The sequence below is a fragment of the Sitodiplosis mosellana genome, unplaced genomic scaffold (genome assembly GCF_009176505.1).
Source record: "Sitodiplosis mosellana isolate CC-2019 unplaced genomic scaffold, AAFC_SMos_1.0 Smas_scaffold_3, whole genome shotgun sequence".
NCBI classification, from domain to species: Eukaryota; Metazoa; Arthropoda; class Insecta; order Diptera; family Cecidomyiidae; genus Sitodiplosis; species Sitodiplosis mosellana.
This window is the reverse complement of record NW_022595246.1, coordinates 7,939,715-7,956,124: the sequence shown is the minus strand read 5'-3', so window position 1 is coordinate 7,956,124 and position 16,410 is coordinate 7,939,715. Positions and strand designations below refer to the sequence as shown.

General features: G+C 34.6%; 2 protein-coding genes across 2 annotated transcripts in view; both read right to left on the bottom strand.

Annotated features, from left to right (window-relative positions):
• The window catches only part of LOC129566082 (kinesin-like protein Klp10A), a 267,051-nt gene that overhangs the window by 129,742 nt on the left and 120,899 nt on the right, over nucleotides 1-16,410 (bottom strand). The window lies entirely within an intron of this gene.
• LOC129565808 (nuclear receptor binding SET domain protein-like) lies at nucleotides 9,924-12,188 on the bottom strand. The gene is made up of 3 exons (XM_055441043.1): nucleotides 11,145-12,188; nucleotides 10,156-11,057; nucleotides 9,924-10,062 (listed from the first exon to the last, which is right to left on the bottom strand). Exons 1-3 carry the CDS (start codon nucleotides 12,186-12,188, stop codon nucleotides 9,924-9,926), a joined length of 2,085 nt encoding a protein of 694 aa, XP_055297018.1.

Below are 16,410 nucleotides of genomic sequence, written 5' to 3'. Positions count from 1 at the left end.
TTACTAACATGTTGACTTTACTTAAAATAATTTGCGCTTTACGCGGGACAAGTTTCCCTTGTTCGCCTGATGCTGTAGATACATCCATTTTTTCTATTTGAAATATCGATCGAACACTTTTATCAGGCTGCTTATATAATGGAAAATCGAATCCAGGCAATGATATCCTTTTTGCGAATAAGATGACTAGAGTTGTTGGTAGTGTTCTTGTTGGTAATCCATTCGACTTTGATAGAAATTATTGATGCCTGAATCGCTGAAACACGGATATTATGTTGTTCAAATCGTTTTGAAATGAATATATTTTTCGTTACCTCGCTCCATATTGCTGATGACCTGAGATATACCCTACTATATTTGAACTCTGTTGAAATGTATCATGGCTAGAAAAAATATGGAATTTATTAATATTCAGAAGATGATTCAAGTTAACTGATTTACCCTGAGAATTGTGAGCCCTGGAATGTATATTGTCCAGAATATTTGCTTGGTTGGAAAGAAATTTGTCTGTAAAATAAAAGTTTCATTTTTCAAATTGTTATAATTTAATTGTTACGCGTTTTTCATTGAAGTATTTACCTTGGTGGATATGATGACGGGTTTGGGTATATGTTCTGTTGGTATAGCTGTTGTCCATAATATGGATTTGGTTGATACCTTGGTGGGTATGGGTACTGTAGTGTTTACTCTTTCAGATATGGACTATTTTGGGGTTGATCAAAGCTGTGAAATATCATATTTATTTATCGACATAAATGTTATGATATATATTGAAAATTTTACCTGAGTTGTTGGTGATATTCAAGCTGGCGTTGCTGCGGCTGCTGTTTTGTTTCATAATCCGTTTGTTGATCGTCTGATGGTCTTTTGGAACAAAAACAATATGTTATAATTTTTTTTTTTCAATTTTTAATAATTTTCCATTACTCGGTGGGTATGGATCCTGTAGTGCTTGCCCTTCGAGGTATGGACTATTTTGAGACCGATTAAGGCTGTAAAATATCATATTTATTTATCGACATAAATTTCATGATATATATAGAAAATATTACCTGAGTTGTTGGTGACATTCAAGTTGGTGTTGCTGCGGCTGCTGTTCTGTTTCATAATCTTTTTGTTGATCGTCTGATGGTCTTTTTGATCTTCTTAAACCAGCCAAAATATTCCATATTGCTGATCTGATGCATCGGTTTAACGATTTAGATCTTTTATTCACCTCACTTTGAAATTCATCATCGTTGTAGTTTTTCATTTCGGAAATTATTCTTGAGTTGAATATTTCTGTGATTAACTTTTTTTTCTGGGGTTATGGCATCTTTTTGCATGCCTCTATGCTTTCTGCCTGCAGCTGACCGATTGGACAAAACCTTTTCATTTTCTCTATAGAAGCCTTTCATTAATTTTAAAACAAAATTCGAATCAAAAAAATTTCCAGGTTGAACTGAACAAATTGCCTTGAAATCTTCTGATCGGAATAGATATGAATACGCTGAAAATATGCTTGCGTTGTCGGTTTTTTTTGTTTCCGAAATATTCTGAGCAATTTTTAATTTTAACTCTTTTTCTAAAATAATTTCACCGGCCTTTTTTAGCAGTGTTTTAGTTTTTTTCAATTCAGCGGCCAAAACTTTACTACACTGCGTTTTCTCTGGATCATTTTCAGGAATATTTGGTTCTTTTTCCACTGGGACACCATCACTGCTAGCTTTTTCTAGACCTTCTGCTAATCTCTTCTTTAAAAAATCATTCCTGTTTTCCAAACTGGGTTTTTTAACAATTGTAAGAAATTTCTTAATTGACACATTGTTTTTAACATTTTTGCTATTTGGTTTCGGCATTATTTCTATTCTTTGCTTAACGAAGTGGTTACTGTAAATTTTTTTACGTAATAATGGAGTGAATTCAAATAGTTTAACACTCTCGTGGTTCCATTTTGACGTTTATGACGGCCGAGTGTGTTTAATTCGCAACAGAATGCAACTCGCTATATAAACGCTGTTATATGATAATTTTTCGGGACAAAAAAAACCTTTTCTAATAAATCAGAAACTTTGTTTTTTCATAAACTTTTATTACAAAATGATCCTATATGTCTTATGATTCTAATAAGAATTTTGTGAAAATGTTTTCTAGTTATTTGCTTTGAGGTATTTTTTTAGAACATTGCCATTCTTTAGAACATTTTGTGCATTGAACACATTAATTCTACTCATGAATGTATGAATTATATTGAAACAGCTTTGAACAACACTTCTTTCTTAGAAAAATAAAATGTCGGCTGAAAAAGAAACAGATACAATAAATGATAATTGTTCGAGTGCAGTTAAATTCGCATATAATTTAAATTTAAATGATTTATTGAACAATAGTGATGAGAATATCAGAAATACGCCTTCAGATGAAAGCCATGGCATATGTGAACCTGTACAGTGTACAAATATTGTCACAGAAAAGTTATGCGAAGTCAGCAACATACAAACCAAAAATCGACTTTCGTACAAAAGTGTTGCAGATGTAATAAAACTGATGAATGGAATGCCAGGTGCACAATTGCAAATACCAGAGACAAAATCAACATTCCAAAGAACTACGGCTGAGTTAAGTCCCGTAAAACCTATATTTCTAGTCTTTTGTGTGAACTGTTCGGAGTTGGTGGAAGACAAAAACGCATGTGAATGTGGTTTAATAGCTAAGAAAAATTCAAAAAAAAAAATAATTTTCTAGTATATCTTCCTTTAATACCACAAATTCTACGAATTTTGCGCATGCATTTCGAGCAAATAATCGACCATATACATCGTGATCATGTTGCTGACGTAATATCCGATACTGATGATGGAAAAATCTTCAGTAATCAAAATACGGGTGCAGATATACTTCCGCTCACCTTAACAATGAATTTGGACGGTGCATCTATATTCAAAAGCAGTCGTGGATCTTTGTGGCCCATTCAATTTTATCTAAACTTTTTGCCTCCGGCTATTCGATATATGCCCGAAAATATAATCGTATCGATTCTCTTTTACGGTATCGAGAAACCCGACATGAATAAGTTACTTTATCCAGTTGCTAAGGAGATTGAAATTAATAAAGAACAAAGTCTTCTAACTTCAGGAGGAGAAATTATAAATTTTGAAATTAGGATTTCAATCGTCGCTTGCGACTTACCAGCGAAAGCCGCAGTCCTAAACAATATCGGGCACAACGGAAAGTTCGGATGCTCCTATTGTAAGCATCCAGGGATGCCAATAGCAAACTTGACAGGAAAAGGAAAAACAATTCGTTTTGTAGAGCTGAGCCATACAAGTCAACTGAGAACACATGATGAAACCATCCAGCAATCCGCAATGTGTAGTGAAAAGAATATTCTTGAAGGAATTAAAGGACCAAGTCCTGTGCTGATGTTTTCAGAGATTGATTTGATAAAGTCCTTCCCCATAGACATTATGCATGGCGTCGGGTTAGGCATAGTTAAAGATTTGATAGCAATATGGATGGGCAAGAAAAAACTGCCAACACCACCGTACAAAGAATACAAACTGAAGCCGAACGATAGACAAATATTGAACTCAAGGATTTTGAAACTAAAGCCACCACTGTCAGTACGCAGGAAACCCAGATCGATTTTCGAATTTGCTGATTTTAAAGCATCTGAATGTCTCAATTTTCTATGGTTTTACCTGCGTTATACATTGCCCGGTCTGCTCTCCACAAAGTTAGTAAAACATTTCGAAAAACTTGCCATAGCAACGTACATATTGTGTAAAGAAAATATCACATTATGTGAATTGAATTCCGCAAATGACATGCTAGTTGATTTTGCAATTGAGTATGAATCGATATATGGACAGGGTTCAGTAACTATGAACCTTCATTTACTGAAACATTATCGAGACTCAGTGATGAATTGTGGACCAATGTGGGCATACTCTTTATTCGGATTCGAGAATAATATTGGTGTATTAAAAGATCATGTAATTGGGAAAACTGACGTTTTGGATCAAATTTATAAAAAATACATTGCCTCAAAGATCGGTACTGAGATTTCGAACTCCACGGTGGATAATAATATTGAACTTACGCAACAAATACGAACTGATTTCGATATAACTGAATATGTTCCCATTTTATTGGAAGCAGGTGTACATGAAGACGATATGAAAATCTGGAGACGACTCAATTTGGCTGGTGAAATATTTACATCAACAAAAGCATTCCCAGGAGAATCCTGTGACTATTGCGTACAATTAAAAAGCGGAGAAATCAAGACAATAGTTTTCTTTTTCCTTCACGAAAATCAACCACACTTTTTACTTAATATTCATGATATATGTAGAAAGAACTATCACTGGACTGAAGTTATTGCCACACAAACGTACAAGATTTACTCATATAATGAAGTTTCTGAAAAACTTATGTATTTCAAAGGATTTACAACAACATATGTTACATGCATGCCACATAGATTTGCCAGGTCATTTTGCTAAATGAAATGTTTGATATTATTCACTATTATATGAAGATACTGAAATAAATATATATATATAGTTGATGGAAGTTACATTATAAAATTTGTTGATTTTCGTAAAATGTGTTACACTTTCCAATTTACAGTTTTCTGCACATACACTCTAAAGAAATTAGTTTAATTTTATCGAACCATTAAAAATATTATGATGGCCTACTTCAAACTTTTATGTTGTAAGAAATAATTGTAAAGTCGATCGAGCATCAAAAAACGGTATGGAAAAAGTGTCGTTTGCAGTGTGTTATAGTGCTAAAATCAATTTCCGTACAAATAAGAATCATTAACTCAAACAATTTCATTGGGATTTCAATCTCTCTCGTTGATTTCATCAATGTATAAGCAAATATTCTCAATCTGTTTCTAATCGTGACTGTTTTTAACTCGACATTCCCAATAGAATGTCTTCTCATTCTATCGTTTTCTTTATATTTGTCAAATTAATTTCAATATCACGTCCCTTATTTTAGCTCATTTGTCTAGGTTATCCCCAAAAAAAATCCGAAACAAAGCAATCTATTTATTTAGCATTCGAGAGATCGGCTATTTTTCAGAATGACGATGTGTCATCGTGTCCCGAATTCCCATGTTTATTCCATCCACCATTAACTTCATACGCTAACGATCATACACCAAATAGAACACAGACCCTATAGAAAGAAGGGACACACACAGAGAGAAAATTTAAAGTACAAATTATTCCCATTGAACCTAAGTATTATTGCTTAATTTGCATTGAATTTTTTTCCATTCCATCCCAGAACTCTTCACATGGAAACTATTTTGAGAAAAATCGAAGAGGATTAATCTCAAAGACGCACAATGGTAGAGGGAGCACCTGCTAATTGAATAAATTTGATGAACTAAAATGTAGCTCTGTTCTAAATTTATCACACATTTGTTTGTTCTCTATTATTGATCAGAAGAGAACTTTGAAGAGTCAGAAAAGCCTGATATTGTCGTCATATGGATCTGTGACTCATGCTGTGAATCTCCTGTAAATCATGATTTGCTTAGGCGCCATATCTTAGTTTAAATTTAACACTAGCTAAGATTCTATTTTAGATAGTTCTGATGATCGGTAACGTCAATCTTCTTCGTTCTCATCTTTCTTTATCCGACAGCGTAGATTGTATAGTCAGAAAGCCGCTAAAACTTAACTAATTATATTGCTTTGTCTTTCTTTGGGACTTTGCTATTTTCGTCAAACATTTTTTGCTATTTTCGAAAAATAATATTTTTAGAATATTCTTATATGTGCCTTGAGCTCAATTTGAATCCAACGAATACGAGTGGTGAATTCAAAGGAATCCAGTTCGATTCTAATTGTGAGTTGCTCACAAGAATGTACCATGGTGCGGCTGTTGACACTATATTTTCCTATATTTCGAATTGGCGCGCTGTGTAGTTCCGATTCGAAATGTTAAATTACATTGATGTGCCCTTTGAAATTGGGGGCGCTCGCGTCGCCTCAAATGACTTTGTCGTTCAACAGCCGCCACACGGAATGTACACAATTTATTATTGGAAAACATTTATTAGCATCATGTTAGCGGCTTGGCTTATCAAATAATAATTGATCAAATTAAGTCAATAATTTGATTTGCCTTTGTGTCTACTCAGAAAAACGTGTTCTAATTATTCCTCTTAATTATCTGCTATGTTTGAAATAACGTTCAAAGTCAATTATCAACCACGGCAATAATCCTGCATTCTTATTTGCAATTATAGGCTTTGACATATTTTCTGCAGCATATTTTAAGCATTTTTTTATTTAATAACATATTCCAACATAGTAACAATATTTTATTCAAATAATTTACCGTTTCTTTTTCTTTTGTTTGGTTAAATTCAAAAATTGGAGGCTTTAAATTCTATCACTTAACCCATTTTGTAGACGTATGGAAATATCACTAATAAAGCAATTCCAAAAGATTTAAACATGTAAAACATAACTTGATATTTGTTTTGGCTCACCGTCAAATACATATATCAACTCAGAGTGTACCTGTGTCCGCTTGATCTCTCAGACAAAACCAGCTGTTTGTTAAATATGTAATCATATTCATATCGAATGTGGACCAGTAGACTAGCAAGAAAGTAAAATTCTATTTCGCATACATGTGTTTGAGTTTGAGTTTTTTGATTCCATAAACGAGACATCTTACTGGGGATTTTATCATTACATTCACGATTTTCTTGGGAATCATATCCAAACCAATTGATTTACTCAAGTATGCATATTTTTGATTAATATTAAATAATATTGAGATTGTTATATTTTCGAAATGATTACAAGAACAATGGCAGTAAAAAGTGATGAATCTATACAATCAAATGTTTTGTTTTTGATTCCAGCGTGTGATTGCTTACATTTTAAATCACTGGAAAAAAAAGTCAGTTGTTTTTTTTTAAATTTCATTGGGATTTTATTCTCTCTCATCAGTGTCATCAATATTTGATAATGACACCCGCTTGATTGATAATGGTACATTTTCGTTCTAGTCACTTTAAGCATGGTCTTTTCTTGAATGCCAAATAAATAAACTGATCGATTTCGATGTGTTTCGGGATAACCCAAGCCAAATGAGCGAAAAGAAGAGACATAATACGAAAATAATATGACAATTGATCAAGAAAATAATACAATCAAATGATATTTTAATGAGAATGTCGAGCTGAAATTAGTCACAATTAGAGGTAGATTTAGTATATAAAATTTGTATGTTAATTAGTCTCTGTGAGTACTTTTCTCATTTTTTGTCTCGTCCGTTTGATATTGAACGCCATTTTATTCAGCACAAATGACGACATATGACCGAAATAAAAAGGTTAGTCCCAACTATTGTCACCTATACAGTGCTCAACTCAACTCACATTAAGTTCGTCTTCGGTGTTCAATTGTGTTTTGTATTAAAACGAGATATAACTTCGTTTCACTGTGCTTACACCCAGCCACAAATGACTATTCGAATTCCGAATACGTAAAACTACGCGAAATTGGCAGGAATCCATTCACCAAAAACGCGTAAAATACGAAACTCAATGCAAAGAAATTGTTGCACAATAAATGTTTTACAAAATATTACAATGTAATCTCATTACGTGGTCCCGTTGATTTCGAGACAAAACACCTAATGCGGAGATGTATATGCTAAGTTCAAGAAAATTGAATATGAAGTTTTTAATAAATTTGTGTGTGTGTGGAAAAAATGTTTGAAGATTTCAATTAATTTATTTTGGATACGATGTGCAACGTGGAATTGGACAAAAATTGTCATATGTATCTATTTCATTGCATGTTTGGCTAACGCATAAAACAGGAACAAAAAACTCTTCCAAGTAACTCTAAACTGAAATTTCATAAATCAGTTTTTGAATTTATTATTGGATAGAGAAGTGAATAAAAACATTCCCGCACTTATTCCTCTAAAATGGATTGAACGACTTGTCATTCTTAGTCATCGTAACATGTCTCCGAACAATATGGGGCTTTTCATTTGTGCGTCACAGTTAATCACAGAATCCGTATGATGAAAGTGAAATCAGACTCTAATCATTCTCATAATAATAGTGCACTGATTTACACTAGGGGGATTTAACTACGTGAAAACTTGTAAAGAAATGATATAAACGCGCACGAAATTGTTACATTCACCAGAGAACTTGCATGATTCCACTCAGTTGACAAGTTCCGTATTAAAACAACATGCGCGAACGCGCGCGAGTTCGTGTGCAAACTTGTAGCTGGACGACGCGCACACATCAGTCGTTCCATTTATTATATCTGGATTAACTTTTTCTTCAACACTTTCTCCAGCTCTTTAAAAATATTTCCTTTGTCCATTTTATAATTATATAAATCTTTGAACTTTTGGAAAGGATGTGAAAAATCTTTATACACGTAAACAACCGATTTTTAGCTTGAAACGCGTTTTAATTGTCAAATAACAACTTGAAAAACGCGCAAAACCATAAACAAACTTGTGTAAACTTGTGACCGTGCGCGTCAGTACGTACAAGGAACGCGTCGAACTCCCGCGAATCAAGCAAACTGGCAAAAAACATGCTGAACTCGTAAGAGTTAAATTCCCCTAGGATTTACATATGCCGTTTCATATGGTTTCACATAACTATCAAGATTAAGTTTTCCCAATTATGCAAATCATCTCCATGCGTGATCAAAGCAAAAAGCAATTGTAAGAGAGATTTGACATATTCATTCTTTCCAATAATACAAATACTGTTCCATTCAGTAATAAAAAAGTAATTTTTTCCAATTTCAATAAATTAACAATGCCATCTTGAGTGTTCTTGTACAATTGAGTATGATTGAAGGCTTTTTGATTGATTCAGATAACAAGTAAATAGTTCAAAATAGTACTCATCAACATATTGCAAATATCACACGTGTAATTTTCACTCAGGGCAGTAGAGTCAGTTTATCAAGCACAGATATATTTGCATCCAAATTCGATCAAATCATGAATACTTCTGCTTTTAGAGTTGATTTGATTTGCTCTATTTAGAGTGTGTTTGTGATTGCGATTTATGTTGTATTCGACTTATACACTTTTCAAATCTCAGTCAATCCAATTTAACTGACTCATATGTACTTTTCATAAAATTGTCTTTGATCAGATGGTCATCGTAAGCAATCAAACCTCTTGGAAAAGAGAGAATGAATAGAAATGCTACTTTCCCTGTGTAAATGTTGTTCAACTTATCTAGGGGACTATCACAAACGAAACTGTGGATTATTACCCTAATGGCTAAATAAATCTTATCTCATTTTTAAGCTTCATTCCAAACTTTCTGTAAGGTATGCAGAATTTGAACTAGATTTGTGAAGTAAAAAGAATATAATTTTTTTTTATAAATTTGCCAAATGCCCTTCATTACCTTGTGAGTTTCAGTAGACTTTCAGTAGGTATTGATAGAAACGTACCTGAGCAATTCGTAATTGCTTTCGATATTTCACTTACATCTAGGGTTTAAAAACGCGTTATTTTTTTCAGTGTTTCTTAAAAACGTTTTTTTACAGAGCCGTTATATAACGCCCAAAAAACGTTTTTTTCGTTTTTTATCGTTATTTCTGCGGTATTTTGGACTGTCAAAAAAAACACTACAGAAAAATAACGTTTTTATAACACCGTTTGCGGTATTTGTCGAAAAGTTTGTAAACCCTACTTACATCATCACTCGGCATTCACGTATCCAGAAAACAAAAAGTTTCAATATTGACGGTCCTTTTCAAAGAATATATTGATTTATATTGTCAAAACAAATGAACATCAATAAAGCGAAAATACTACAATTAAGTAAAAAAAAATAACAGTCGGCTTAATTCTTTCTAAATCCACATGTTAAAAGAATTCGTCGAAATAAAATAAATATTTTAACTAGACAATAATGTCACATTAACCATTGATCTATACAACAGTTTAAATGTAGCCTCGACACTTTTGTGATCCGCATTGACACACGGTCTGCATATTCTTTTTGCCCCAGTTGTAATCAAAAGTGATTTCTTCGCCCTGTAAAAATGGAACAAAAAAGAACAGAATAGCAATTAGATTTCCAGAAAACGCGCATTGCATTGAAACCAAACTGAAGATATACTAACGTACCGGTAGAATCTCGCGCCGTGCAAAGAGTCCAATGCGAATTTGCTCTTGTCCATTTGAGTACACTGTCCATGTGTCCATTTGTTTGGCGCAACGTTTGGATCACACGAATGGTTAATGAAACGTGCCTCGTTCGCATACACGGCCGCGTCAATGAACATATTTTGCCCGATTGTCAAAAAATAGTAGTTTTCGATTTTATTGGCTTTGGCGCGATTGAAACGTTGATCAAATTCCACACTGTCTATCACCTCTCCCATGTACTCAATGATAAATTTCTCTGCGGGAATCTTCTCCTTGGCAAATAGGCCCCACCCTTTGGATTTGGTCATTTTGACTTCAAACAAAAACTGTACTCCACGATGAAAATTTTGATTTTGACACTTGTCTTTCGCTGGACATAAGTCCGGATCGCATTCAAAGCTCAGCATTGCATTGTAACAATTGCTTTCGATACTGCACGGTGCTGGATCATCGGGGCGACATTTGCACTCATTGTATTCCGACTCCTTGAACCTGGCTACCACTCGGTTGGTTTTGATTTTTTTGTAAGGTGGTGGCTTGCTGGCCGTACTACTGGATTTGGCATTTTTCTCGCTTATCTCTTTATATCGACTCATCCACTGTTCGGCCTCATCCATCGCATTTTTCAATTTCTTCGTTTCATTTCCCGTCCGGAAATTTTTATCTTCGGTCACATATCGATAGATTTGTGTCTGAGACACCCAGCCGTAATCATGTGTACCAAAGAAGAATACACAAATCTGATTGGGCTCCTTTTTTCTGGCGATCACTCGATCGGGAATACACGGTGTGGGTACTGTTATTGATGGCCACCATTGTGATCGTGAATATTTACACCACACGATTTCTCCAAACAACGGCCGACGACCGGATTCACAATCCTATGTTCACAAGAAGAAGATACCAAATTTGAAAATACAATCAATTAGAAAGTATGATATTGAATTTGTGTTTTCCATTTAAATTACCTCACAATCGAAATGATTACCAACGGTTACATTTATACCAATTCCTTTCAGACAGTTTTGATGAAATGCATGAGGGCAATGATCGCAACAAAAAACTTCACCCTGTCCAGAACATAAAACACAATGATCTGTGTGAGTACGTTTCCAATCATTTTTGGTTGATTGATGGCGAGCACAAATCAATTGTGTCTCCGATAGCAGCTCACTTCCAGCTGGAATACATTCCGATGAACGATGATATGTTCCCGGGCACAGTATACATTTGATTAGCTTCTTATCTGGCTCTGTGGTTTGAAACAAATTGCGAATGTTGGGCGAAACACAAGTATGACAGACGTGTCGAGAGCAGTGCAAACTTTTGAGTTGGCTGCTTGCGTATTGCTTTTTGTGCTGTGGCCAATACTTGAGGCACTCCAAATGGTATGCTTTTCCACAATTTTTGTCGCAACATTGAACACAATCGGCGCCTGAATCCGAACATATAAAACAGACATTGGCTGTTGACGTTGTGCAAGTTGCACACTGCATTTTATCCAAATTCTCTTCAATAATGGAAACAGTATCAATCGTTTCTTCATCGTTTTCCAACATTTTTCGCTTCAAAATCGCATTGTAGTCTGCATCTGAAAGCGACTTACTCAGGCAATCCCTATGAAAATACAGGCTGCATTTTCCTGCGCATTTCATAACACTGCCACTTCCAAGGCAAAATTGGCAGATTGGATTTTTGGGCAAGCCTTTGAGCAAAAAGTTTGTCGGGTAACGTTTTATGCAGAAATTCATTATGAGATTATCGTGAAGTTTGCGTTGATTTTCAAGCTCCATTTTTTCTTTCGATGGTTTTTCCTTGATCTGGCTCTTATTAATCTCATTGAACAACGCTTCCATTTGCTTTTCAGCCATCGCCTTCTTAACGGCAAGTTGTCTTTGGCGTTTGGTTTGGTTCGGTGTACCAGCCGTTGAATTCGATGCTACACTATCGATGGACAATTTTTGACTCAAACGTTTCAACGATGTTTTTGGATTCTGTTTTGTTTTCACCATTTCCGACCAAAGCTCGTTCAGATGTGCCACAAACTTATTCTCATTGACTATGGTATTTTGACTGTCTCTGGACAATCGGTCATCGTCTCTCAGTTTATCATACACCAATTTGGTCAAACGGCAGTAAATTTGATCGCTGACTTTGGTGACTCAGTTATTGCAGCAAACGTTCTCGAGTCATCCATTTGCAAATCTTCTTCAGACAGTTCCTCAGGTCGACTCAGTTCGACCGACTTTAAGTAATTATTGATATTTTTACCAACGTCATAATTACGACCATTTAATGTCGGGCTTAACGATGCCGGTGACACTGATTGTTTCATCGACGAAAAGGCGGTGTAAAACGTTTGTGGTGTATCGCAACGGTCTTCAACTTTGTGACGATTCGAACGTATTTCAGTATCCATCTTATGTACCGAAGCCATCAAAATTTTATCATAAAACTCGATACGATTGGATAATGTGATGCACTACAAAACATTCGCTTCTTGAACTGCAACGTTCCACTCTTTGCTGGGATTATATTCGTACGCTTTGTTACGTTTGTTGGCTGGCAACTGAAAACAAAATACATTCACCGCTTAGTGTGATACGGATTTCAAAAAAATGGGTTTCAAATTCGTTGTACGAAACTTATATATTTCTGCTTACAAAATAGTATTCCATGCAATGATCAAAAGAATTTCGATTAAACGACTGTTATTTCGTCATAAGAAAGTGTTTGACCGATAAAAATGAGAAACAGAGAAAAAATACTGTACCTGGCATTGTTTGGCGAACTCATTACGACCCTTGAATGGTAATATCGCTGATTTAGCGTCCACCCAATCACGACGTCCATTGTCATATAAGAATTTTACATGAATTTGATTATCTAAAGAGGTTAATACAAACAGAGAGATTATGTTGAAACACAATTCGTGGCAATCGTAACAAATAAATAAATATTCAAAGTAATTGTTATGTTTATATTTTGATGCCATTTTGAAAGGAAAGTCTCACCTTTTTGAAATATGTTTTCGACTTTGCAATTGAATATAACTGCTGGCCAGAATGGGAAACTGGCCCATACAATTTGTCCAATGTGCCAATTGTCAGTTGAATCACTTTCGCCACTGTCAGCGATGAAACAATCGTTGCTTGTGCAGACCGAAAATGGTTCATCATTATTTACTGAAATCGGAGATCTGAATTCATACAGATTCTTTTTGTAAAGGATTCGTTTGGAACGACGAATATTATCGCTTCTACTTTCAGATGTTTGTGATTCATATTGTGACTCATGTTTTATATGGAGCTCAAGCACACGATCCCATTCAATTGATTCCTTTCTTGGCCCAAAAGATGCTAGAAATTCATGTTTAGATTTTTCAACTTCATCTTTTTCCAGTGTGCTGTTTTTGGCATCCAATACACTTGTGTTTGAGCGTATTAGATGTTTTTGTTGCTGAGATGATACCGTCGCTTCGATACTGAGTAAATCATTGGAATTCAAACCAACTGGTGCTGTTGAATCAGCATTCGAATTATTTTGTGGTTCATCATCACACACTGGCTGGTTAAAATTTTGCTCCGAATTATTTACCGGAAAATACGAATCAATATCAATATCAATATCAATATCTGATGAGTGATCGTATAGCTCATTATTCAATTTTGTCGGTGACATATGATGAACACTTAAATCGGGCGCCATGACTTCTGGTTCAATTGACCTTGAGATCTCGCGGATTATGATCTTTGGAACCGTATGAGTTGATGTCATCCGCATTTTCTTCTTAATCTTTGCTTCTGTGCAATTTTTCATGCCGGGCGTTTTCATAGCTCCTTTCAATGGGAACCTATGTTGTTGCTTTGGCGTTTGACTGGATAACGATCGCAAAATCATTTTCGATGTGAGAGCTCGATGGTTTTTTGATAGTTTCGGCAAATCCTTTTTACTCCGCGTAAGAGGTCCGCGCCACTTATTCAGATTTGGAGGTGGTGTAGGTAGAGATGGACTTTGATTTTCTAAATCAAGCGGTACGTACGATTTATTTCGTTTAGTTTCTGTTCTCGCTTTCTGTACTTGTTGGGCAATTTCAGTAGTGGACATTTGATGGTAATTCCTAAGATGTAATTTGTAGTTTCTCAATAGTTTGAAACTATGTGATTTTCCTGTGTTGTGTGGAAGCTCGCAAATAGTCAAACAGAAAAATGCATCTTTCGAATGAACTGTACGGAAGTGTGCTTTGAAATTGTTTGTCCCAAAATACATCTGGCATTCTGGGCACTTAACGAAATTGCGTATCCGCTTCTTTTCAACCTGGAATGGCATAAAATATTCAATTCTTTTTGCATTTGAAAGTTAACTGATTATTGAAAATAATGCAAATAAAAGAGCATTAAAATAATTCATGGAGTCAAGGGAAGAAAACAAAAACACACACACAAATTCAATGAATTTTTTACCTTCACTACTTCACTATCGTCTACTTCGACAACATAAGAAATTGTTTTTTCCGTGGCTTTTCTGAGCGGTCTCTACCGCTTTCGATTCCCAAAAAGAGTTTCTTCGTTGTCATCAGTTGCCATTGTAACACTTATCTTTATTATTTTTAATTATTATTGCGATTGTTATTTAAATTGTGTCGACTATGTATGATTTGAATGTTTACTGCTATCAGTTGTTGTTGTTCACATAAAAATGACAGTTCATGTTCAAATATTCTGACGTTCATATTTTGCATTCAACCAGCGACATCTAACGGCATTTGGATGTATATGAACATCCATTGAAATCGCAATTGTTTTATTTTGTTTCATAAAAATCGTTATAAATATTCCTCATAGTTAAGTATTTACAAACTTTTTGTTGCTAGAATAATAATAAAAAAAAATAAGTTATGGATTTGTAAATAGCTATTGGGAGAAAATCTCTCGAAAATTGAATTGATGGCGATTGATAAGAGACACATAAATATATGGCGTTGACGATATGCACTGTCCAATTCATCACAGGATTTAATTGAACTAACATTATTTGAGATGATTGAATTTACAGACATATTATACGTATTTGAATCTAATCAATAAACTGCGGAATTCAAACATGTTGTTCGGACTTTCGAAGCAATAGTTGGTTGCAGTCAATATTTTTTTCGGCAAATGTATCATATACACCTCCGATTCGCCACATTTCAAAATCATTGCTCCCGTGCGGCTTTCCAGATTCAGTCTTTCGGCAAATATTTCATCAAGGGAAACTGATTTTCGCACAAACACACTGCAAACGACACTTTTTCTATCCCCTTTTCTTGATGCTCGATCGACTTTACACTTTATTCTATAGAATAAAGTTTGCAGTAGGCCAACATAATATTTTTAATGGTTTAACATATTTAAAAGATATGTTTATCGTCGGATTCATCTCCAAAAGTAGATCTCATTGGTTGAATAAAATATCCAAATCGATGGCCATTTGGCAAAGATATAGCCTTTAGAATATTTTGGTCAGAATCGTCGATGGGATAAAATATTAATTGACAGTGCCATTTATCTGGTATTAAAATTGAACTATTTTTCCTTTATTTAAATTTTATGTAACATTGTATGCAAATTGTCCAAACATTCCAGAGACAAAGGAGTCATCCGTTAACTAGCCCGTGAAATCTGATGAATTTTTGCTAAATGGGAAAAGGAGAATATTGATTTTGTCATTGAATTTTCCGAAATTTCATGTCTTTTCCGTTAAAAAAAATCAACGTTTTTCTGTTTTAGTTCATGCAATGTGTGACTTCATGACATCAGCTATAATTCCACTTTGAATTGCTAAACTGAGGACCTTCTTACATAAGTCATTTTAAGATATATAAAAATGTTTTCAACAAATAGTTATTAAAAAGTATATGCCACTATGTAAGAATCGAACAATTTAATAAAGTCGTGGCCACAGGGAGTTAGCAAGACGCATGCTATAAGGTTTTGAACTTCCATCGAAAGAGATGGTGAATACAAGTTGTATATATCCAACTCTCTTTCTCCTCGAAGTCGAAGCCAAAAACCATGTAACGGACGTTTTACTAACTCCCTGTGCTCGTGGCTTTAAATAGAAACTTATTGAACTTTCGGGCTGTCAAACTGACTCTACAGATAGTACAGGGCACGTTTCACTTTTATTGGTTAAAATTATTTCAAATTCACGTGGAATCTTTGATACGATGCTTTTGATTTCAAAGAATGC

Bases quoted from the DNA above. Each gene is read 5' to 3' on its own strand.
- LOC129565808 (XM_055441043.1), bottom strand. From the start codon at position 12,188: ATGGTGAAAACAAAACAGAATCCAAAAACATCGTTGAAACGTTTGAGT. The intron at 11,058-11,144 runs GTAATTTAAATG...TTGTGAACATAG, and splicing joins GTAATCATTTCGATTGTGAG to GATTGTGAATCCGGTCGTCG. The intron at 10,063-10,155 runs GTACGTTAGTAT...CCATTTTTACAG, and splicing joins CACGGCGCGAGATTCTACCG to GGCGAAGAAATCACTTTTGA.